The sequence below is a fragment of the Carcharodon carcharias genome, chromosome 26 (genome assembly GCF_017639515.1).
Source record: "Carcharodon carcharias isolate sCarCar2 chromosome 26, sCarCar2.pri, whole genome shotgun sequence".
Taxonomy (NCBI): Eukaryota; Metazoa; Chordata; class Chondrichthyes; order Lamniformes; family Lamnidae; genus Carcharodon; species Carcharodon carcharias.
The window spans coordinates 1741004-1764272 of NC_054492.1; the positions used below are offsets into that span (position 1 = coordinate 1741004).

The window sequence follows — 23269 nt, forward strand, 5'->3', positions numbered from 1 at the left end:
GCGGCACTGGGCGTGTTATCTGATGAGACTCATCCAAACGTATCATTGCACAGCACTCAGGAACTTTTTGTTGTGAGTATCTAGTTCATGGTTCATGTGTTTTACAATATAATTTTTAGTTTTAGGAATTAAAGTTTTTAACAGTGGGGAATGGGGTGAATGCAATTCAAACAAGCTTGTGGAAGCTTGGAGTTTATTGCACTTAAATGGCTGGGGCTATGTTGTCTTAAGAGGCTAATAGTTAGGTAAGAGCGTTAAAGAGCAGGTGGTCTTGCTCAGCTAAAGACCTGAAGGCATGATGTCTGCAATCCCTGCAGTAAGGGCAGTTCAGAGCTATGTTTTTGCTTTGGGCGTTAGTGCTAAATTAGGTTAAAAGCATTTGGTAAATCTTGAAACGTTGTAAAATCTATTTTTTTCTCAGATCAAGGAAGGTATTTTAAATGAGGGATACTTAAATTAAAGGTCTGCTTGAGCATATCCCAGAGCATGCCACATCATTATGGAGATGGGTAGATGTATGGAAATTCGGGAGATTCTCTGGTTTCACTTTATCTGGGAATATTAGTTGCAGCTTGGGCAGTTTGCAGATCACTAAGAGCAGATAGCCAATGTCAATGGCAGTGAGCCCTGCAGTGTAAGCAGAGAAAAAGCTAACCTCATCATTCACCACCTGGAATGCGGGTGGGCTTAATCTCAATTTGAATTTTGTGAGGGAGCAGAAGCTGGAAGATAGCCCAGTTTGAAGCTAGTGAAGAAATCTACAATGGTCCTCACAGAGTCATGTGGTAAAGAAAGGAATCAGCAGGGAAGCATTGAGAAGGCAACCAGAACAAGGGACTGAGGCATCCGTAATTGAGAAGTATTAAAAAAAGAATCCTACCTCAGGGATTAGCTGGAATTGAGGAGAATTAAAGTAAATTCCAGAGCATACTTTTGGGTGGTCCCTACAGAAATAAATAGCTTTCAGGTTAATGTGATTTATAAGGAAAAAGCTTTGGAAAAGTAAGGAATAAAATTGAGTACATAACATACATAGTTACAGTTTATAGTGTTAAGACTGCTTGAATTGTTTAATTCTTTTAAATACAGTAAAGTTTTTGTTTAAAAACATGAAATCTTGTGGAGTAGTTCTATTGGCGAAATCACTGGGCATACAGATTTCTCTTCAAATGTTTACAGTCCCTAACTGGATCGTAACATCCTCCTTTGGCTGGCCTCAACTATCCAACAGGGAAATGACTATCACTCTCCCTAGCCGAGAGAGTTAGCTGTGCACACAGCAAGTATCCAAGCTGGTCCCTTGTGGCCCCAGTTTTATCTTTTGTCTGTTTGGTTGGCATCGAGGGGATTTTCCAACTTCATGTCCAATATCTGACACTGGTCTTCGAAATTGACCCTGGGTCACCTGAACCCAAATATTTCCTCGCTTAACCTGAGATAATTGACCTGCAGTCAAAGATAAAGCAGAGTTTCAAGAGAAATTGTGTGAACAAATCCTGTATCTCTACTCCACAAAATTCCTGAAAGTTGTAACCGAATCTCTCACAGGTTCAGAACTTCTATCATTTACAGACAATTTGTTCTTCACATTCATTGCACAATAAATACATTCTCCCCATTTAAACTCTTTACAGGGATCAGATATGGGTTTACAGTTCCAAGTAGAGAGAAATATTCGACTGTACATGAAGTAACCAGCAGCAGTGATATGGAGATCGGAATTCAGAAAGTGTGTTTGAAACCTGACTGAATTCCCATTCTGTGCAACGGGACCTGCAATGATTTCCACCCATTTCGACAATCCGATCTCAGCAGTTGTACTCAGTTTTTCATATACTGTGCCTCGTGCTTTCATGGGTTAAGTTCACAGAGAAAATCAGCGATGAGTATTTTATTTTCTTATTGTTGATGTTGCAGCCTTAGTTCGAGAACAGAATTATTGTCTGTTCCACAGTCCTCCTCAGGCTGTAGGGTTTACATAACGAGAGGGGCTGAATTAAGTTCACTGGGCTACCTCCGTCTGCGCATGCTGACTTCCATTCTCGCCAACTCCTCATACGACTGATAGAAAAGTTCAAATTCCCTGGATCCCCAGGCCCTCCAAACATACAGCATCCAATCTCCGGTCTCATCCCGAAAGCAGCAGACCACCGTGTCCTTCGCCACAACAGCGGCTTCCACGAGCTTGCTGTAAGGGAAGGGGATGTCAGACGGGACAGTGTTAGTAATATAGTATGTTATCAGTGCTTCTAGCTAAATACAAACTACAATGCTGACAAACAAGACTGATCAGAAAAGTGACTGCCCTTGGAACACAAGGGTAAGTGGCAGGTTGGCTCCAAAATTGGCTGGTGGCAGCAAGCAAAGGGTAATGGTCAGTGGTGGTTTTGTAAATGGGAGGCCCTTTCTAGTGGGGTTCTGCACAGCTCAATACTGGAACCCTTGCTTTTTGTGGTATGTGGCAATGATTTAGGTTATCAATGATGTTGGGGCAATGATTAAGAAGTTTGCAGATGATACAAAAATTGGTCATGTGCTTGATATTGAGGAAGAAAGCTGTAGAGTGCAAGATGATATCAATGGGCTGGTCAGGTGGACAGCGAAATGGCAAATTGAATTCAATCTGGAGAAATGTGAGGTGATGCATTTGAGGGGGACAAACAAGACAAAGGAATAGACAATAAATGGTAGGATACAGAGAGGTGTAGAGGAACAGAGGGATCTTAGGGGGAATGTCCACATATCCTGGAACGTAGCTGGCTAGGTAGGTAAGGTGATTATAGCATCCAGGATACTTCCCTGTATTGACTGAAGCAGAGAATAAAGCAACACAGAATTTGTTTTTGAAATATCTCAAAGACTAGTTAGGCCACAGCTAGTGTTCTGTGTACAGTCCTGGTCACTGTCTTACAGTTAGAATGTAATTGCACTAGAGAGGGTACAGAGGAGATTAATGAATGGAGAATTTTAGTTTTAAGGTAGGATTGGATAGGCTGGGGCTGTTTTCTTTGGAGAAGAGGAGGCTGAAGGGCGATTTATTAGATTATTTGGTGGTGGAGCAGATAAGAAGGACCTATTTTCATTAACAGAACGGTCAATAACCAGGGGGAATAGATTTAAGGAAATTGGTAGAAGGACTTGAGTGGAATTCAGGAGAAAGACTTTTACCTAGAGGGTGGTAGGGATCTGAAACTCACTACCTGATAAGTTGTAGTAAAAAGCGTCATGGCATTTAAAAAATACTTGCCTATGACTTGAAGTGTGGTACTCGATAGGGGACCTTTCATAAAATCTGAATTTCATAGCATCATAGAATGGTTACAGCACAGGAGTCCATTCAACCCATCGTGGTCATGCTGGCTCTCTAACAGAGGGACTCAGCCAGTGTCCCATCCCTACATTTTCCTCATAACCCTGCTAATATTTTCTTCACAGATAATTTCCCTTGAAAGCCTTGATTGAACCTACCTCCACCACATTCTCAAGCAGTGCATTCCAGATCTTAATCAGTCAATGTGTAAAAAAGCTTTTCCTCATGTCATCTTTAAGTCTTCTGCCATTTATCTTAAATCTGTGTCCTCTGGTTCTTGACGTTCTTGACTGAATGGGAACAGTCTCTCCCATGTCCAGACCCCCCATGATTTTGAATACCTCTATTAGATCTTATCTCAGCTTTCTCTTCTCCAAGGAAAATAAATTCTCCAATCTATCCCTGTAACTGAAGGCCCACATCTCTGGAATCATTCTCGTCAATCTTTCTGCATCTTCTCTAATGCCTTCACATCCTTCCTAAAGTGAAGTGTTCAGCATGGGATGCAATTGAGGCCGAAGCAATGTTTTATTAAAGTTCATTTGGCGTCTATTAATAAAGTCGAGGATCTCACATGCTTCATTCAGCACATTCTCAACCTGTCCTGCTTCCTTCAAGAATTTGTTCATATATTCCCCCAGTTCCCTCTGCCCCTGCACACCCCTTAGAATTGCACTCGATTTTATATGTCTCTCCACATTCCTCCTACCAAAATTAATTATTCCATACTTCTGTAGATTAAATTGAGTCTGCTACTCACCTGCCCATTCCACCATCCTGTCTGTGTCCTCTTGAAATTTGACACTATTTCCCTCACAGTTCACAATGCTTCCAGGTTTTATATCAGCCCCAAATTTCAAAATTGTGCCCTGTACACCCAAGTCTAGATTTTTAATACATATCAAGAAAAGCAGTGGTCCTAGTACTGTACCGACCCCTGGGGAATTCCGCTGTATACCTTCTGACTGTACACAGTCCGAAAATAACCCAGTCACCACCACCGTCTGTTTTCTGTCACTCAGCCAGCTCTGTGTGTAAGCTGCCGCTATCCCTTATTTCCATGGGCTTCAACTTTGCTGACAAGCCTATGTTGTGGCATTTTATCAAATACCTTTTGGAAGTTCATGCACAGTGCATCAAAAACATTGTCCTCATCAAACCTCTGTTACCTCATCAAAAAACCTGATCAAGTTACTTCTGGCCAGCACAGTAACAATGAGCTGAATGGCCTCCAAGCTGTGTTGCAAATTTTCTATTTCTATATTTTCTAAGCGATATTTATGCTTTTGGCGTTCCAGGTCCTTGTTACTGAAAGTCATTACACTGCTTTGTGCGAATCAGGAGCAATTAAAACTCCTAGATTACCATACAAGCAAAAGAGTAAAACAATCCAACAAAGAGGGAAATACAGTAAAAGGAGAGAAACACAACAAACAAAAAGTGTATGGATTCCAAATGTTAACATCTGTCAGGTGGCTTTCTCTTCAATGCATAGTTTGCACTTGTTTTTCAAGAGATAATACAAAGTATCAACTGTGTCTGATTTGTTATTATTGCATTTGAGTGCTTTAGTTGGAGTTTGGTGAGAGAGGGAGTTCACTAAGAGGGGAAGGAGGGATCCTTTCATTTTCTACCTGTCCTCAGTAAGAACAGTGGCAACCTTGGTAAGTAGCATTTCCTCTGTCCTTAATATTCTCTAAACTAGAGGAACTAAAAGCAAAGGAAGTAACTTAAGGGTAAGTCATGGAAGGGCAGCTCAGTCAAGTAGAATGCTCCTCCTGTGCGATGTGGGAAGTCAGGGACACTTCCAGTGCCCAGGGCGACCATGTGTACAGGAAGTGTCTCCAGCTGCAGCTACACAAAATCCGTGTTTCGGAGCTGGAGCTGCACCTGGAGTCACTTCCTGCACACGGGGTCGCCCTGGGCACTGGAAGTCATTGAAAGCAAGCATACAGGTGCAGCAAGCAGTTAAGGCAAATGGTATGTTGGCCTTCATTGCGATAGGGCTTGAGTACAGGAGCAAGGATGTCTTACTGCAGCTGTACAGAGCCTTGGTGGGGCCACACCTGGGAGTATTGTATGCAGTTTTGGTCTCTTTACCTAAGAAAGGATATATTTGTCATAGAGGGAGTGCAGCAAAGGTTCGCCAGACTGATTCCTGGGATGACAGGATTCTCATATGAGGAGAGATTGGGTCAACTAGACCTGTATTCACTGGAATTTAGAGGAATGAGAGGAGATCTCATTGAAACATATAAAATTCTGGCAGGGCTGGACAGACAGGATGCAGGGATGATATTTCCTCTGGCTGGTGGGTCTAGAACAAGGGGTCACAGTCTTAGGATATGGGTAGACCATTTAGGACTGAGATGAGGAGAAGCCTCTTCACTCAGAGGGTGGTGAACCTGTGGAATTCTCTACCATAGAAGCTGTGGAGGCCAAGTTACTGAATATATTTAAGAAGGAAGTAGATAGATTTCTGGACTCTAAAGACATCAAAGGGTATGGGAGGAGAACGGGAGTATGGTGTTGAGACAGAGGATCAGCCATGATCATTCTGAATGGCGGAGCAGGCTCGAAGGGCTGAATGACCTACTTCTGCTCCTAGCTTCTATGTTTCTAAAACCTGAATTCCAGCCCGAATATGAACTGAGGTGGCTTTCCTGCTGCATTTTGCCCACAGAATGAAAAGTCAAAGATCAAAGGACCAGCTTCTGAACAGGAATAAATAGAAATAAATTCCTGTATCTTGTCTGAAGAATGTGTTTAAAAAGGTTTTACAGTAACTAGGATATACTTTAGAAAGTAATGGTGTTAATAACATCCATATCGACATTCTGGGGGTTACCATTGACCAGAAACTGAACTGAACTAGCCACATAAATAATGAGTTACAAGAGCAGGTCAGAGGCTGGGCATCCTGCCATGAGTAACTTACCTCCTGACTCCCCAAAGCCTGTCCATCATCTACAAGGCACAGATCAGGAGGGAGATAGAATACTCTCCACTTGCCTGGATGAGTGCAGCTCCCACAACACTCAAGAAGCTTGACACCATCCAGGACAAAGCAGCCCGGATGATTGGCACCACATCCACAAACATTCACTCCCTCCAGCACCGACACACAGTAGCAGCAGTGTGTACCATTTACAAGATGCACTGCAGGAATTCACCAAGGCTCCTTCGACAGCACCTTCTAAACCCTCGACCACTACCATCTAGAAAGACAAGGGCAGCAGATAGATGGGAACACCACCACCTGGAAGTTCCCTTCCAAGGCAGACACTATCCTGACTTGGAAATATATCGCCGTTCCTTCACTGTCGCTGGGTCAAAATCCTGGAACTCCCTCCCTAACAGCACTGTGGGTGCATCTCCACCACATGGACTGCAGCGGCTCAAGAAGGCAGCTCACCACCACCTTCTCAAGGGCAACTATGGATGGGCAATAAATGCTGGCCCAGCCAGTGATGCCCTGATCTCATGAATGAATAAAAAAAGCATGATTATATGACTGATCTAATCCAGCAATCTATCAGATTGGATTAAAACACCTCCCACCTGAGGATAATTACAGAGCTGCAAAACCTGTCTCCAACACATTGTCCCTGTGGTGTAATGGATTGTATGATGGGTTGGGCAGGGCTTGAGAGACAGACTGTGGAGTGGGTTTTCTCGTGGGCTTCCCATTCACATTTCACACACTTACCTGCCTTTGGAGACAGATTCTGCCTTCAGCACTGCTGTTACCCTGCCTTGCTGGCAACCAGGCTGGTTTTCCAGCTCAATAACAATGATATCCCCACCTTGTCTGAAATGAAATGGAACAACACAGCATTGAAAAAGGGGTTTTGAGCAAAGTCAGCAACAATGAACAGAACAGAGTGGCTGCAGTGTGCACTGGGAGTAGGGCAGCTTGGGCGCAGTGTGCAATGCGAGCAGCCCGCAGTAGGTGCAGAGCGCAGTGGGTACAGAGCGCAGTGGGTGCAGAGCGCAGTGGGTGCAGAGCGCAGTGGGTACAGAGCGCAGTAGGTGCAGAGCGCAGTGGGTCCAGAGCGCAGTGGGTCCAGAGCACAGTGGGTCCAGAGCGCAGTGGGTCCAGAGCGCAGTGGGTCCAGAGCGCAGTGGGTCCAGAGCGCAGTGGGTGCAGAGCTCAGTGGGTCCAGAGCTCAGTGGGTCCAGAGCTCAGTGGGTCCAGAGCGCAGTGGGTCCAGAGCGCAGTGGGTCCAGAGCGCAGTGGGTGCAGAGCTCAGTGGGTGCAGAGCTCAGTGGGTCCAGAGCGCAGTGGGTCCAGAGCGCAGTGGGTCCAGAGTGCAGTGGGTGCAGAGCTCAGTGGATGCAGAGCGCAGTGGATGCAGAGCGCAGTGGGTGCAGTGCGGAGTGGGTGCATTGCACAGTGGGTGCAGTGCGCAGTGGGTACAGTCTGCAGGGGTTGCAGAGCACAGTGGGTGCACTGCGCAGTGGGTGCAGAGCGCAGTGGGTGCAGAGCGCAGTGGGTGCAGAGCGCAGTGGGTGCAGTCTGCAGGGGTTGCAGAGCACAGTGGGTGCAGCCTGCAGGGGTTGCACTGTGCAACGGGTGCAGTACAGAATGGGTGGAGTGGTCAGTGGGTGCAGTACATAGTGGATGCGATATACCTAATGAGATTCAGTGCATTGTGCAGTCTCTATGTGACTCTCACCTGGTTGATCAGTACATCTGAATCTACACATTGTTAATCAGCCAAATGTAACATATTTTATCCACTTTATTTACAGAATCAATCAGTACCAAGATAGAACTAACATTAAAAAAAAAGCATTGCATTTCTATAACCCCTTTCCTCAGGATGTCCCAACACGCTTTACAGACAATGGAGAATTTTTAAACAATGCAGTCGCTATTGGAACAAAAAAAATGCAGCAGCGGCATTGCAGAGAGTGCAATGGGATAATGACCAACTCACTCCTGTGATGTTGTTTGAAAGATTAATATTGGCCAAGATGTCAGAAGAACTTCCCTGGTTTTCTCTGAATAGTGTAGTGAGATCTTTTGCATCCACTCAAGAGTTTACATTTTATCTGGTTTACATTTTACCTGAAAAACAGCACCTCTGACAGTGCAGCATCCCATGAGTATTACACTGGATGACAGTGAAGGTTACTGTTTTAAGTTTTAGTGTGTTCCTATAATTCCCTGACCCAGATGTGAGAGTGCAACTGAGTGAGCCCTGACCCAGATGTGAGAGTGCAACTGAGTGAGCCCTGACCCAGATGTGAGAGTGCAATTGAGTGAGCCCTGACCCAGATGTGAGAGTGCAACTGAGTGAGCCCTGCATGGTGCCAAACAAAGCATGGATGTTATCCTTGAGTTGTGCCTATTAAAGAAAAGACCTACATTCATATAGCACCTTTCACAACCACTGGATTTTGCAAAGTGCTTTGAAGGCAATGGAATACTTTTGAAATGTAGTTAATATTATAAAGTAGGAAATGCAGCAACCATTTTATGCTAATGACTTAATAATCTGTTTTTGTGATGTTGATTGACAGAAGAATATTGGCCAGGACGCTGGGGATAACTCCCCTGTTATTCTTCAAAATGAGATCTCATATGTCCACATGAGGGGACAGATGGTGCCTTGCAGCTGACAGATGGCACCTTTCTGACAGTGCAGCACTCCTGCAGTACTGAAATTGCACTGGAGTGTTAGACTTGACTTTTTGTACTCAAGTCTTGGAGTGGGATTTGAAACCACAGCTTCCTGATTCAGAGGGGTGAGTGCTACCGACTGAGACACAGCTGACACTAATACAAATCTCTTTGCTCAATATTCCACCAACATTACCAAGATGGTTTCAACTCCACAAATCAGTAAGGCAGGCCTGTCAGTCCAAAAGCAATTCAAATCTTTCAATTCAAATCTTCCCTGGTCTCTGAAACATCAAAGCAAATCACCTTGAACCCACACAACCAGTGAACTGGTCACAGTGGGTGTGGGTGAGCAGAGAAGCACCATTGGAAAATATTCGATCTGGATTGTGAAATAATCCACCAGCTTAAACTGACAATAAAATCTACCCATGAAACTGCAGCAACGAAATGGGGAACTGAAGGGAAATTGGAGGCATCACCAAAAATGCTCACTCAGAATAAGGAGGCAAAAATAAATCTCTTTGCACTGAGGGTTGTTGGAATGTGGAATGTTTTCTCACAGGTAATGGTTCAGGCAGGAATCTTAGAATTGTTACCGTGCAGAAGGAGGCCATTCAGCCCATTGTGTCTGCACCAGCTCTCCGAATGAGCAATTTACATAGTGCCATTCCCCCACCTGCTTCCCATAACCCGATACATTCCTCCTTTTCACATAACAGTCTAATTCCTTTTTGAATGCTTCAATTGAACCTGCCTCTGCTTTTCATTGGTGGGAACAGCTTCTCCCTTTCTACTCTGTCCAAACCCCTCATGATTTTGAATACCTCTACCAAATCTCCTCTCAGTCTTCTTTTCTCTAAGGAAAATAGCCCTAACTTCTCCAATCTATCTTCATAAATGAAGTTCCTCATTCCTGGTTCCATTCTAGTGAACCTTTACTGCACCTTCTCTAACGTCTTCATATCTTTCCTGAAGTGTGGCTCCCAGAACTGGATGCAATACTCCAGCTGAGACTGAACTAGTGTCTTATACAAGTTCAACATAACCTCCTTGCTCTTATACTCCAAGCCCCTATTAATAAAGCCCTGGATATTGTATGCTTTATTAACTGCTCTCTCAACCTGTCCTGCCACCTTCAATGATTTATGCACATATACACCCAAGTCCCTCTGCTCCTGCACTCCCTTTAGCATTGTACCCTTTATTTTATATTGTCTCTCCATGTTCTTCCCCCCAAAATCAATCACTACACATTTCTCTGTATTGAACTTCATCTGTCACCTGTCCGCCCATCCCACCAACTTGTCTCTGTCCTTTTGAAGTTCTACACTATCCTCCTTACAGTTCACAATTCTTCCACATTTTCCATCATCCACAAAGTTTAAAATTGTGCCCTGTACACCAAGATTGAGATCATTAATATATACCAGGGAAGGCAAGGGTCCCAAATTTGAAATATAAAGCTAGTCTCAGTAATCGTGACCATGAAACTAACATTGATTGTTGTAAAAACCCATCTGGGTCACTAATGCCCTTTAGGGAAGGAAATCTGCCTCCTTATCCAGTCTGGCCTACATGTGACTCCAGACCCACAGCAATGTGGTTCACTCTTAACTGCCCTCTGAAATGGCCCAGCAAGCCACTCAGTTCAAGGGCAGTTACAGATGGGCAATAAACGCTGGTCTTGCCAGCAGCACCCACATCCCAAGAAAGAATAAATAAAATAACCTTCTCTTAACTCTTCAAAAATCTCCAGCAAGTTAACATAAACATGATTTTCCCTAAAGAAATCCATGCAGGTTTTCCTTAATTTACCTGCATTTGTCCATGTGTCTATTAATTTTGTATGGAATTCCTGTTTCTAGAAGATTCCCCACCACCCAAGTAAAACTGACTGGCCTGTAGTTGCTGGGCTTATGTTTACGCCTTTTTTTGAACAAGGGTGTAATGTTTGCAATTCTCCAGTCCTAATGCGAGCGGCAGACTGTTACAGGGTCAGGGACGGAGCGAGAGACAGACTGTCACAGGGTCAGGGACGGAGCGAGAGACAGACTGTCACAGGGTCAGGGATGGAGCGAGAGACAGACTGTCACAGGGTCAGGGAGGGAGCGAGAGACAGACTGTCACAGGGTCAGGGACGGAGCGAGAGACAGACTGTCACAGGGTCAGGGACGGAGCGAGAGACAGACTGTTACAGGGTCAGGGACGGAGCGAGAGACAGACTGTCACAGGGTCAGGGACGGAGCGAGAGACAGACTGTCACAGGGTCAGGGATGGAGCGAGAGACAGACTGTTACAGGGTCAGGGACGGAGGGAGAGACGGACTGTTACAGGGTCAGGGACGGAGCGAGAGACAGACTGTCACAGGGTCAGGGACGGAGCGAGAGACAGACTGTTACAGGGTCAGGGACAGAGCGAGAGACAGACTGTCACAGGGTCAGGGACGGAGCGAGAGACAGACTGTCACAGGGTCAGGGACGGAGCGAGAGACAGACTGTCACAGGGTCAGGGACGGAGCGAGAGACAGACTGTCACAGGGTCAGGGACGGAGCGAGAGACAGACTGTCACAGGGTCAGGGACGGAGCGAGAGACAGACTGTCACAGGGTCAGGGACGGAGCGAGAGACAGACTGTCACAGGGTCAGGGACGGAGCGAGAGACAGACTGTTACAGGGTCAGGGACGGAGCGAGAGACAGACTGTCACAGGGTCAGGGACGGAGCGAGAGACAGACTGTCACAGGGTCAGGGACGGAGGGAGAGACAGACTGTCACAGGGTCAGGGACGGAGCGAGAGACAGACTGTCACAGGGTCAGGGACGGAGCGAGAGACAGACTGTCACAGGGTCAGGGACGGAGCGAGAGACAGACTGTCACAGGGTCAGGGACGGAGCGAGAGACAGACTGTCACAGGGTCAGGGACGGAGCGAGAGACAGACTGTCACAGGGTCAGGGACGGAGCGAGAGACAGACTGTCACAGCGTTAGGGACGGAGCGAGAGACAGACTGTCACAGGGTCAGGGACGGAGCGAGAGACAGACTGTCACAGGGTCAGGGACGGAGCGAGAGACAGACTGTCACAGGGTCAGGGACGGAGCGAGAGACAGACTGTCACAGGGTCAGGGACGGAGCGAGAGACAGACTGTTACAGGGTCAGGGACGGAGCGAGAGACAGACTGTCACAGGGTCAGGGACGGAGCGAGAGACAGACTGTCACAGGGTCAGGGACGGAGCGAGAGACAGACTGTCACAGGGTCAGGGACGGAGCGAGAGACAGACTGTTACAGGGTCAGGGACGGAGCGAGAGACAGACTGTTACAGGGTCAGGGACGGAGCGAGAGACAGACTGTTACAGGGTCAGGGACGGAGCGAGAGACAGACTGTCACAGGGTCAGGGACGGAGCGAGAGACAGACTGTCACAGGGTCAGGGACGGAGCGAGAGACAGACTGTCACAGGGTCAGGGATGGAGCGAGAGACAGACTGTTACAGGGTCAGGGACGGAGGGAGAGACAGACTGTTACAGGGTCAGGGACGGAGCGAGAGACAGACTGTTACAGGGTCAGGGACGGAGCGAGAGACAGACTGTTACAGGGTCAGGGACGGAGCGAGAGACAGACTGTCACAGGGTCAGGGACGGAGCGAGAGACAGACTGTCACAGGGTCAGGGACGGAGCGAGAGACAGACTGTTACAGGGTCAGGGACGGAGGGAGAGACAGACTGTCACAGGGTCAGGGACGGAGCGAGAGACAGACTGTCACAGGGTCAGGGACGGAGCGAGAGACAGACTGTCACAGGGTCAGGGACGGAGGGAGAGACAGACTGTCACAGGGTCAGGGATGGAGCGAGAGACAGACTGTCACAGGGTCAGGGACGGAGCGAGAGACAGACTGTCACAGGGTCAGGGACGGAGCGAGAGACAGACTGTCACAGGGTCAGGGACGGAGCGAGAGACAGACTGTCACAGGGTCAGGGATGGAGCGAGAGACAGACTGTTACAGGGTCAGGGACGGAGGGAGAGACAGACTGTCACAGGGTCAGGGACGGAGCGAGAGACAGACTGTTACAGGGTCAGGGACGGAGCGAGAGACAGACTGTCACAGGGTCAGGGACGGAGCGAGAGACAGACTGTTACAGCGTTAGGGATGGAGCGAGAGACAGACTGTTACAGGGTCAGGGACGGAGCGAGAGACAGACTGTCACAGGGTCAGGGACGGAGCGAGAGACAGACTGTTACAGGGTCAGGGACGGAGCGAGAGACAGACTGTTACAGGGTCAGGGACGGAGCGAGAGACAGACTGTCACAGGGTCAGGGAGGGAGCGAGAGACAGACTGTCACAGGGTCAGGGACGGAGCGAGAGACAGACTGTCACAGGGTCAGGGACGGAGCGAGAGACAGACTGTCACAGGGTCAGGGACGGAGCGAGAGACAGACTGTCACAGGGTCAGGGACGGAGCGAGAGACAGACTGTTACAGGGTCAGGGACGGAGCGAGAGACAGACTGTCACAGGGTCAGGGACGGAGCGAGAGACAGACTGTCACAGGGTCAGGGACGGAGCGAGAGACAGACTGTCACAGGGTCAGGGACGGAGCGAGAGACAGACTGTCACAGGGTCAGGGACGGAGCGAGAGACAGACTGTCACAGGGTCAGGGACGGAGCGAGAGACAGACTGTCACAGGGTCAGGGACGGAGCGAGAGACAGACTGTCACAGGGTCAGGGACGGAGCGAGAGACAGACTGTCACAGGGTCAGGGACGGAGCGAGAGACAGACTGTCACAGGGTCAGGGACGGAGCGAGAGACAGACTGTCACAGGGTCAGGGACGGAGCGAGAGACAGACTGTCACAGGGTCAGGGACGGAGCGAGAGACAGACTGTCACAGGGTCAGGGACGGAGCGAGAGACAGACTGTCACAGGGTCAGGGACGGAGCGAGAGACAGACTGTCACAGGGTCAGGGACGGAGCGAGAGACAGACTGTCACAGGGTCAGGGACGGAGCGAGAGACAGACTGTCACAGGGTCAGGGACGGAGCGAGAGACAGACTGTCACAGGGTCAGGGACGGAGCGAGAGACAGACTGTCACAGGGTCAGGGACGGAGCGAGAGACAGACTGTCACAGGGTCAGGGACGGAGCGAGAGACAGACTGTCACAGGGTCAGGGACGGAGCGAGAGACAGACTGTCACAGGGTCAGGGACGGAGCGAGAGACAGACTGTCACAGGGTCAGGGACGGAGCGAGAGACAGACTGTCACAGGGTCAGGGACGGAGCGAGAGACAGACTGTCACAGGGTCAGGGACGGAGCGAGAGACAGACTGTCACAGGGTCAGGGACGGAGCGAGAGACAGACTGTCACAGGGTCAGGGACGGAGCGAGAGACAGACTGTCACAGGGTCAGGGACGGAGCGAGAGACAGACTGTCACAGGGTCAGGGACGGAGCGAGAGACAGACTGTTACAGGTTCAGGGACGGAGCGAGAGACAGACTGTCACAGGGTCAGGGACGGAGCGAGAGACAGACTGTTCACAGGGTCAGGGACGGAGCGAGAGACAGACTGTTACAGGGTCAGGGACGGAGCGAGAGACAGACTGTCACAGGGTCAGGGACGGAGCGAGAGACAGACTGTTACAGGGTCAGGGACGGAGCGAGAGACAGACTGTCACAGGGTCAGGGACGGAGCGAGAGACAGACTGTCACAGGGTCAGGGACGGAGCGAGAGACAGACTGTCACAGGGTCAGGGACGGAGCGAGAGACAGACTGTCACAGGGTCAGGGACGGAGCGAGAGACAGACTGTCACAGGGTCAGGGACGGAGCGAGAGACAGACTGTCACAGGGTCAGGGACGGAGCGAGAGACAGACTGTCACAGGGTCAGGGACGGAGCGAGAGACAGACTGTCACAGGGTCAGGGACGGAGCGAGAGACAGACTGTCACAGGGTCAGGGACGGGAGCGAGAGACAGACTGTCACAGGGTCAGGGACGGAGCGAGAGACAGACTGTCACAGGGTCAGGGACGGAGCGAGAGACAGACTGTCACAGGGTCAGGGACGGAGCGAGAGACAGACTGTCACAGGGTCAGGGACGGAGCGAGAGACAGACTGTCACAGGGTCAGGGACGGAGCGAGAGACAGACTGTCACAGGGTCAGGGACGGAGCGAGAGACAGACTGTCACAGGGTCAGGGACGGAGCGAGAGACAGACTGTCACAGGGTCAGGGACGGAGCGAGAGACAGACTGTCACAGGGTCAGGGACGGAGCGAGAGACAGACTGTCACAGGGTCAGGGACGGAGCGAGAGACAGACTGTCACAGGGTCAGGGACGGAGCGAGAGACAGACTGTCACAGGGTCAGGGACGGAGCGAGAGACAGACTGTCACAGGGTCAGGGACGGAGCGAGAGACAGACTGTCACAGGGTCAGGGACGGAGCGAGAGACAGACTGTCACAGGGTCAGGGACGGAGCGAGAGACAGACTGTCACAGGGTCAGGGACGGAGCGAGAGACAGACTGTCACAGGGTCAGGGACGGAGCGAGAGACAGACTGTCACAGGGTCAGGGACGGAGCGAGAGACAGACTGTTACAGGGTCAGGGACGGAGCGAGAGACAGACTGTCACAGGGTCAGGGACGGAGCGAGAGACAGACTGTCACAGGGTCAGGGACGGAGCGAGAGACAGACTGTCACAGGGTCAGGGACGGAGCGAGAGACAGACTGTCACAGGGTCAGGGACGGAGCGAGAGACAGACTGTCACAGGGTCAGGGACGGAGCGAGAGACAGACTGTCACAGGGTCAGGGACGGAGCGAGAGACAGACTGTCACAGGGTCAGGGACGGAGCGAGAGACAGACTGTCACAGGGTCAGGGACGGAGCGAGAGACAGACTGTTACAGGGTCAGGGACGGAGCGAGAGACAGACTGTCACAGGGTCAGGGACGGAGCGAGAGACAGACTGTCACAGGGTCAGGGACGGAGCGAGAGACAGACTGTCACAGGGTCAGGGACGGAGCGAGAGACAGACTGTCACAGGGTCAGGGACGGAGCGAGAGACAGACTGTTACAGGGTTAGGGACGGAGCAAGAGACAGACTGTCACAGGGTCAGGGACGGAGCGAGAGACAGACTGTTATAGGGTCAGGGACGCAGCGAGAGACAGACTGTTACAGGGTTAGGGACGGAGCGAGAGACAGACTGTTATAGGGTCAGGGACGGAGCGAGAGACAGACTGTCACAGGGTCAGGGACGGAGCGAGAGACAGACTGTTACAGCGTTAGGGATGGAGCGAGAGACAGACTGTTACAGCGTTAGGGATGGAGCGAGAGACAGACTGTTACAGGGTCAGGGACGGAGCGAGAGACAGACTGTCACAGGGTCAGGGACGGAGCGAGAGACAGACTGTTACAGGGTCAGGGAGGGAGCGAGAGACAGACTGTTACAGCGTTAGGGACGGAGCGAGAGACAGACTGTCACAGGGTCAGGGACGGAGCGAGAGACAGACTGTTACAGGGTCAGGGACGGAGCGAGAGACAGACTGTCACAGGGTCAGGGACGGAGCGAGAGACAGACTGTTACAGGGTCAGGGACGGAGCGAGAGACAGACTGTCACAGGGTCAGGGACGGAGCGAGAGACAGACTGTCACAGGGTCAGGGATGGAGCGAGAGACAGACTGTCACAGGGTCAGGGACGGAGCGAGAGACAGACTGTCACAGGGTCAGGGACGGAGCGAGAGACAGACTGTCACAGGGTCAGGGACGGAGCGAGAGACAGACTGTCACAGGGTCAGGGACGGAGCGAGAGACAGACTGTCACAGGGTCAGGGACGGAGCGAGAGACAGACTGTCACAGGGTCAGGGACGGAGCGAGAGACAGACTGTCACAGGGTCAGGGACGGAGCGAGAGACAGACTGTCACAGGGTCAGGGACGGAGCGAGAGACAGACTGTCACAGGGTCAGGGACGGAGCGAGAGACAGACTGTCACAGGGTCAGGGACGGAGCGAGAGACAGACTGTCACAGGGTCAGGGAGGGAGCGAGAGACAGACTGTCACAGGGTCAGGGACGGAGCGAGAGACAGACTGTCACAGGGTCGGGGACGGAGCGAGAGACAGACTGTCACAGGGTCAGGGACGGAGGGAGAGACAGACTGTCACAGGGTCAGGGACGGAGCGAGAGACAGACTGTCACAGGGTCAGGGACGGAGCGAGAGACAGACTGTTACAGGGTCAGGGACGGAGCGAGAGACAGACTGTTACAGGGTCAGGGACGGAGCGAGAGACAGACTGTCACAGGGTCAGGGACGGAGCGAGAGACAGACTGTTACAGGGTCAGGAACGGAGCGAGAGACAGACTGTTACAGGGTCAGGGACGGAGCGAGAGACAGACTGTCACAGGGTCAGGGACGGAGCGAGAGACAGACTGTTACAGGGTCAGGGAGGGTGCGAGAGACAGACTGTTATAGCGTTAGGGATGGAGCGAGAGACAGACTGTCACAGGGTCAAGGACGGAGCGAGAGACAGACTGTCACAGGGTCAGGGAGGGAGCGAGAGACAGACTGTCACAGGGTCAGGGAGGGAGCGAGAGACAGACTGTTACAGGGTCAGGGACGGAGCGAGAGACAGACTGTCACAGGGTCAGGGAGGGAGCGAGAGACAGACTGTTACAGCATTAGGGATGGAGCGAGAGACAGACTGTCACAGGGTCAGGGACGGAGCGAGAGACAGACTGTCACAGGGTCAGGGACGGAGTGAGAGACAGACTGTCACAGGGTCAGGGATGGAGCGAGAGACAGACTGTTACAGGGTTAGGAACAGAGCGGAAGACAGACTGTCACAGGGTCAGGGACGGAGCGAGAGACAGACTGTCACAGGGTTAGGAATAGAGCGGAAGACAGACTGTCACAGGGTCAGGGACGGAGCGAGAGACAGACTGTCACAGGGTCAGGGACGGAGGGAGAGACAGACTGTCACAGGGTCAGGGACGGAGCAAGAGACAGACTGTCACAGGGTCAGGGACGGAGCGAGAGACAGACTGTTACAGGGTCAGGGACAGAGCGTGAGACAGACTGTTACAGGGTCAGGGACGGAGCGAGAGACAGACTGTTACAGGGTCAGGGACGGAGCGAGAGACAGACTGTCACAGGGTCAGGGACGGAGCGAGAGACAGACTGTTACAGGGTCAGGGACGGAGCGAGAGACAGACTGTCACAGGGTCAGGGACGGAGCGAGAGACAGACTGTTACAGGGTCAGGGATGGAGCGAGTGACAGACTGTCACAGGGTCAGGGACGGAGCGAGAGACAGACTGTCACAGCGTCAGGGACGGAGCGAGAGACAGACTGTTACAGGGTCAGGGACGGAGCGAGAGACAGACTGTCACAGGGTCAGGGACGGAGCGAGAGACAGACTGTTACAGCGTTAGGGATGGAGCGAGAGACAGACTGTCACAGGGTCAGGGACGGAGCGAGAGACAGACTGTCACAGGGTCAGGGAGGGAGCGAGAGACAGACTGTTACAGGGTTAGGAACAGAGCGGAAGACAGATTGTTACAGGATTAGGGACGGAGCGAGAAACAGACTGTTACAGGGTCAGGGACGGAGCGAGAGACAGACTGTCACAGGGTCAGGGACGGAGGGAGAGACAGACTGTCACAGGGTCAGGGACGGAGCGAGAGACAGACTGTCACAGGGTCAGGGATGGAGCGAGAGACAGACTGTCACAGGGTCAGGGACGGAGCGAGAGACAGACTGTCACAGGGTCAGGGACGGAGCGAGAGACAGACTGTTACAGGGTCAGGGGACAGACTTACAAAGACTGGGGCAGTGGGATTAGTTTGGCTTGTCGTGGAGAGAATGGGGTAGTGGGATTAGTTTGGATTGTGGTGGAGATGAGGGGCAGTGGGATTAGTTTGGGTTGTGGTGGAGATGAGGGGCAGTGGGATTACTTTGGGTTTTGGTGGAGAGAATGGGGCAGTGGGATTAGTTTGGGTTGTGGTGGAGATGAGTGGCAGTGGGATTAGTTTGGGTTGTGGTGGAGATGAGGGGCAGTGGGATTAGTTTGGGTTGTGGTGGAGATGAGGGGCAGTGGGATTAGTTTGGTTTGTGGTGGAGATGAGGGGCAATGGGATTAGTAAGGATTGTGGTGGAGATGAGGGGCAGTGGGATTAGTTTGGGTTGTGGTGGAGATGAGGGGCAGTGGGATTAGTTTGGATTGTGATGGAGATGAGCGGCAGTGGGATTAGTTTGGGTTGTGATGGAGATGAGGGGCAGTGGGATTAGTTTGGGTTGTGGTGGAGATGAGGGGCAGTGGGATTAGTTTGGATTGTGATGGAGATGAGGAGCAGTGGGATTAGTTTGGATTGTGATGGAGATGAGGGGCAGTGGGATTAGTTTGGATTGTGGTGGAGATGAAGGGCAGTGGGATTAGTTTGGATAGTGGTATAGATGAGGGGGCAGTGGGATTAGTTTGTATTGTGATGGAGATGAGGGGCAGTGGGATTAGTTTGGATTGTGGTGGAGATGAGGGGCAGTGGGATTAGTTTGGGTTGTGATGGAGATGAGGGGCAGTGGGATTAGATTGGGTTGTGGTGGAGATGAGGGGCAGTGGGATTGGTTTGGGTTGTGGTGGAGAGACTGGGGCAGTGGGATTAGTTTGGATTGTGGTGGAGATGAGGGGTAGTGGAATTAGTTTGGATTGTGGTGGAGATGAGGGGCAGTGGGATTAGTTTGGATTGTGGTGGAGATGAGGGGGCAGTGGGATTAGTTTGGGTTGTGGTGGAGATGAGGGGTAGTGGGATTAGTTGGGCTTGTGGTGGAGATGAGGGGCAGGGGAATTAGTTTGGATTGTGGTGGAGATGAGGCGGCAGTGGGATTAGTTTGGGTTGTGATGGAGATGAGGGGCAGTGGTATTAGTTTGGGTTGTGGTAGAGATGAGGGGCAGTGGGATTAGTTTGGATTGTGGTGGAGATGAGGGGCAGTGGGATTAGTTTGGATTGGGGTGGAGATGAGGGGCAGTGGGATTAGTTTGGATTGTGGTGGAGATGAGGGGGCAGTGGGATTAGTTTGGGTTGTGGTGGAGACGAGGGGCAGTGGGATTAGTTTGGATTGTGGTGGAGGTGAGGGGCAGTGGGATTAGTTTGGGTTGTGGTGGAGATGAGGGCCAGTGGGATTAGTTTGGGTTGTGGTGGAGATGAGGGGGCAGGGGGATTAGTTTGGTTTGTGGTGGAGATGAGGGGGCAGTGGGATTAGTTTGGGTTGTGGTGGAGATGAGGGGCAGTGGGATTAGTTTGGATTGTGGTGGAGTTGAGGGGCAGTGGGATTAGTTTGGGTTGTGGTGGAGATGAAGGGCAGTGGGATTAGTTTGGATTGTGATGGAGATGAGGAGCAGTGGGATTAGTTTGGATTGTGGTATAGATGAGGGGGCAGTGGGATTAGTTTGTATTGTGATGGAGATGAGGGGCAGTGGGATTAGTTTGGATTGTGGTGGAGATGAGGGGCAGTGGGATTAGTTTGGGTTGTGGAGGAGATGAGGGGCAGTGGGATTAGTTTGGGTTGTGATGGAGATGAGCGGCAGTGGGATTAGTTTGGGTTGTGGTGGAGAGACTGGGGCAGTGGGATTAGTTTGGATTGTGGTAGAGATGAGGGGTAGTGGGATTAGTTTGGATTGTGGTGGAGATGAGGGGCAGTGGGATTAGTTTGGATTGTGGTGGAGATGAGGGGGCAGTGGGATTAGTTTGGGTTATGGTGGAGATTAGGGGTAGTGGGATTAGTTTGGATTGTGGTGGAGTTGAGGGGCAGTGGGATTAGTTTGGGTTGTGGTGGAGATGAGGGGCAGTGGGATTAGTTTGGGTTGTGGTGGAGAGACAGGGGCAGTGGGATTAGTTTGGGTTGTGGTGGAGATGAGGGGCAATGGGATTAGTTTGGTTTGTGGTGGAGAGACAGGGGCAGTGGGATTAGATTGGGTTGTGGTGGAGATGAGGGGCAGTGGGATTAGTTTGGGTTGTGGTGGAGATGAGGGGCAGTGGGATTAGTTTGGGTTGTGATGGAGATGAGGGGTCAGTGGGATTAGTTTGGGTTGTGGTGGAGATGAGGGGCAGTGGGATTAGTTTGGATTGTGGTGGAGATGAGGGGGCAGTGGGATTAGTTTGGATTGTTGTGGAGATGAGGGGCAGTGGGATTAGTTTGGATTGTGGTGGAGATGAGGGGCAGCGGGATTAGTTTGGATTGTGGTGGAGTTGAGGGGCAGTGGGATTAGTTTGGGTTGTGGTGGAGATGAGGGGCAGTGGGATTAGTTTGGATTGTGGTGGAGATGAAGGGCAGTGGGATTAGTTTGGACAGTGGTATAGATGAGGGGGCAGTGGGATTAGTTTGTATTGTGATGGAAATGAGGGGCAGTGGGATTAGTTTGGATTGTGGTGGAGATGAGGGGCAGTGGGATTAGTTTGGGTTGTGGTGGAGATGAGGGGGCAGTGGGATTAGTTTGGATTTTGGTGGAGATGAGGGGCAGTGGGATTAGTTTGGATTGTGCTGGAGATGAGGGGCAGTGGGATTAGTTTGGATTGTGATGGAGATGAGGGGCAGTGGGATTAGTTTGGGTTGTGGTAGAGATGAGGGGCAGTGGGATTAGTTTGGATTGTGGTGGAGATGAGGTGCAGTGGGATTAGTTTGGATTGTGGTGGAGATGAGGGGCAGTGGGAATAGATTGGATTGTGGTGGAGATGAGGGGGCAGTGGGATTAGTTTGGGTTGTGGTGGAGATGAGGGGGCAGTGGGATTAGTTTGGGTTGTGGTGGAGATGAGGGGCAGTGGGATTAGTTTGGGTTGTGATGGAGATGAGGGGCAGTGGGATTAGTTTGGGTTGTGGTGGAGATAAGGGGCAGTGGGATTAGTTTGGATTATGGTGGAGATGAGGGGTCAGTGGGATTAGTTTGGGTTGTGATGGAGATGAGGGGGTAGTGGGATTAGTTTGGATTGTGGAGGAGATGAGGGGCAGTGGGATTAGTTTGGGTTGTGATCGAGATAAGGGGCAGTGGGATTAGTTTGGATTGTGGTGGAGATGAGGGGGAACTGGGATTAGTTTGGATTGTGGTGGAGAGACTGGGGCAGTGGGATTAGTTTGGGTTGTGGTGGAGATGAGGGCCAGTGGGATTAGTTTGGGTTGTGGTGGAGATGAGGGGCAGTGGGATTAGTTTGGATTGTGGTGGAGATGAGGGGGCAGTGGGATTAGTTTGGGTAGTGATGGAGATGAGGGGATGTGGGATTAGTTTGGGTTGTGGTGGAGATGAGGGGCAGTGGGATTAGTTTGGATTGGGGTGGAGATGAGGGGCAGTGGGATTAGTTTGGATTGTGGTGGAGATGAGGGGGCAGTGGGATTAGTTTGGATTGTGGTGGAGACGAGGGGCAGTGGGATTAGTTTGGATTGTGGTGGAGGTGAGGGGCAGTGGGATTAGTTTGGGTTGTGGTGGAGATGAGGGCCAGTGGGATTAGTTTGGGTTGTGGTGGAGATGAGGGGGCAGTGGGATTAGTTTGGTTTGTTGTTGGGATGAGGGGGCAGTGGGATTAGTTTGGGTTGTGGTGGAGTTGAGGGGCAGTGGGATTAGTTTGGATTGTGGTGGAGTTGAGGGGCAGTGGGATTAGTTTGGGTTGTGGTGGAGATGAAGGGCAGTGGGATTAGTTTGGATTGTGATGGAGATGAGGAGCAGTGGGATTAGTTTGGATTGTGGTATAGATGAGGGGGCAGTGGGATTAGTTTGTATTGTAATGGAGATGAGGGGCATTGGGATTAGTTTGGATTGTGGTGGAGATGAGGGGCAGTGGGATTAGTTGGGTTGTGGTGGAGATGAGGGGCAGTGGGATTAGTTTGGGTTGTGATGGAGATGAGCGGCAGTGGGATTAGTTTGGGTTGTGGTGGAGAGACTGGGGCAGTGGGATTAGTTTGGTTTGTGGTGGAGATGAGGGGGCAGTGGGATTAGTTTGGGTTGTGGTGGAGATGAGGGGCAGTGGGATTAGTTTGGATTGTGGTGGAGTTGAGGGGCAGTGGGATTAGTTTGGGTTGTGCTGGAGATGAAGGGCAGTGGGATTAGTTTGGATTGTGATGGAGATGAGGAGCAGTGGGATTAGTTTGGATTGTGGTATAGATGAGGGGGCATTGGGATTAGTTTGTATTGTGATGGAGATGAGGGGCAGTGGGATTAGTTTGGACTGTGGTGGAGATGAGGGGCAGTGGGATTAGTTTGGGTTGTGGTGGAGATGAGGGGCAGTGGGATTAGTTTGGGTTGTGATGGAGATGAGCGGCAGTGGGATTAGTTTGGGTTGTGGTGGAGAGACTGGGGCAGTGGG

At 51.0% G+C, this 23269-nt stretch overlaps 1 protein-coding gene across 3 annotated transcripts in view; it reads right to left on the minus strand.

Annotated features, from left to right (window-relative positions):
• Positions 1-1046: 1046 nt before the first annotated feature.
• lrrk1 (leucine-rich repeat kinase 1) overlaps positions 1047-23269 on the minus strand; it is a 262189-nt gene continuing 239966 nt past the window's right edge. For 2 of the 3 annotated variants that reach the window (XM_041175194.1, XM_041175192.1), the window contains 2 exons: positions 7020-7121; positions 1047-2188 (listed from right to left, as the gene is read on the minus strand). In XM_041175194.1, coding sequence (XP_041031128.1) covers positions 2011-2188; positions 7020-7121 — 280 coding nt within the window. In that variant the 3' untranslated portion in view covers positions 1047-2010. Of the gene's footprint in view, positions 2189-7019; positions 7122-23269 lie in introns of those variants that run through there. The other variant, XM_041175193.1, reaches the window with a different exon arrangement.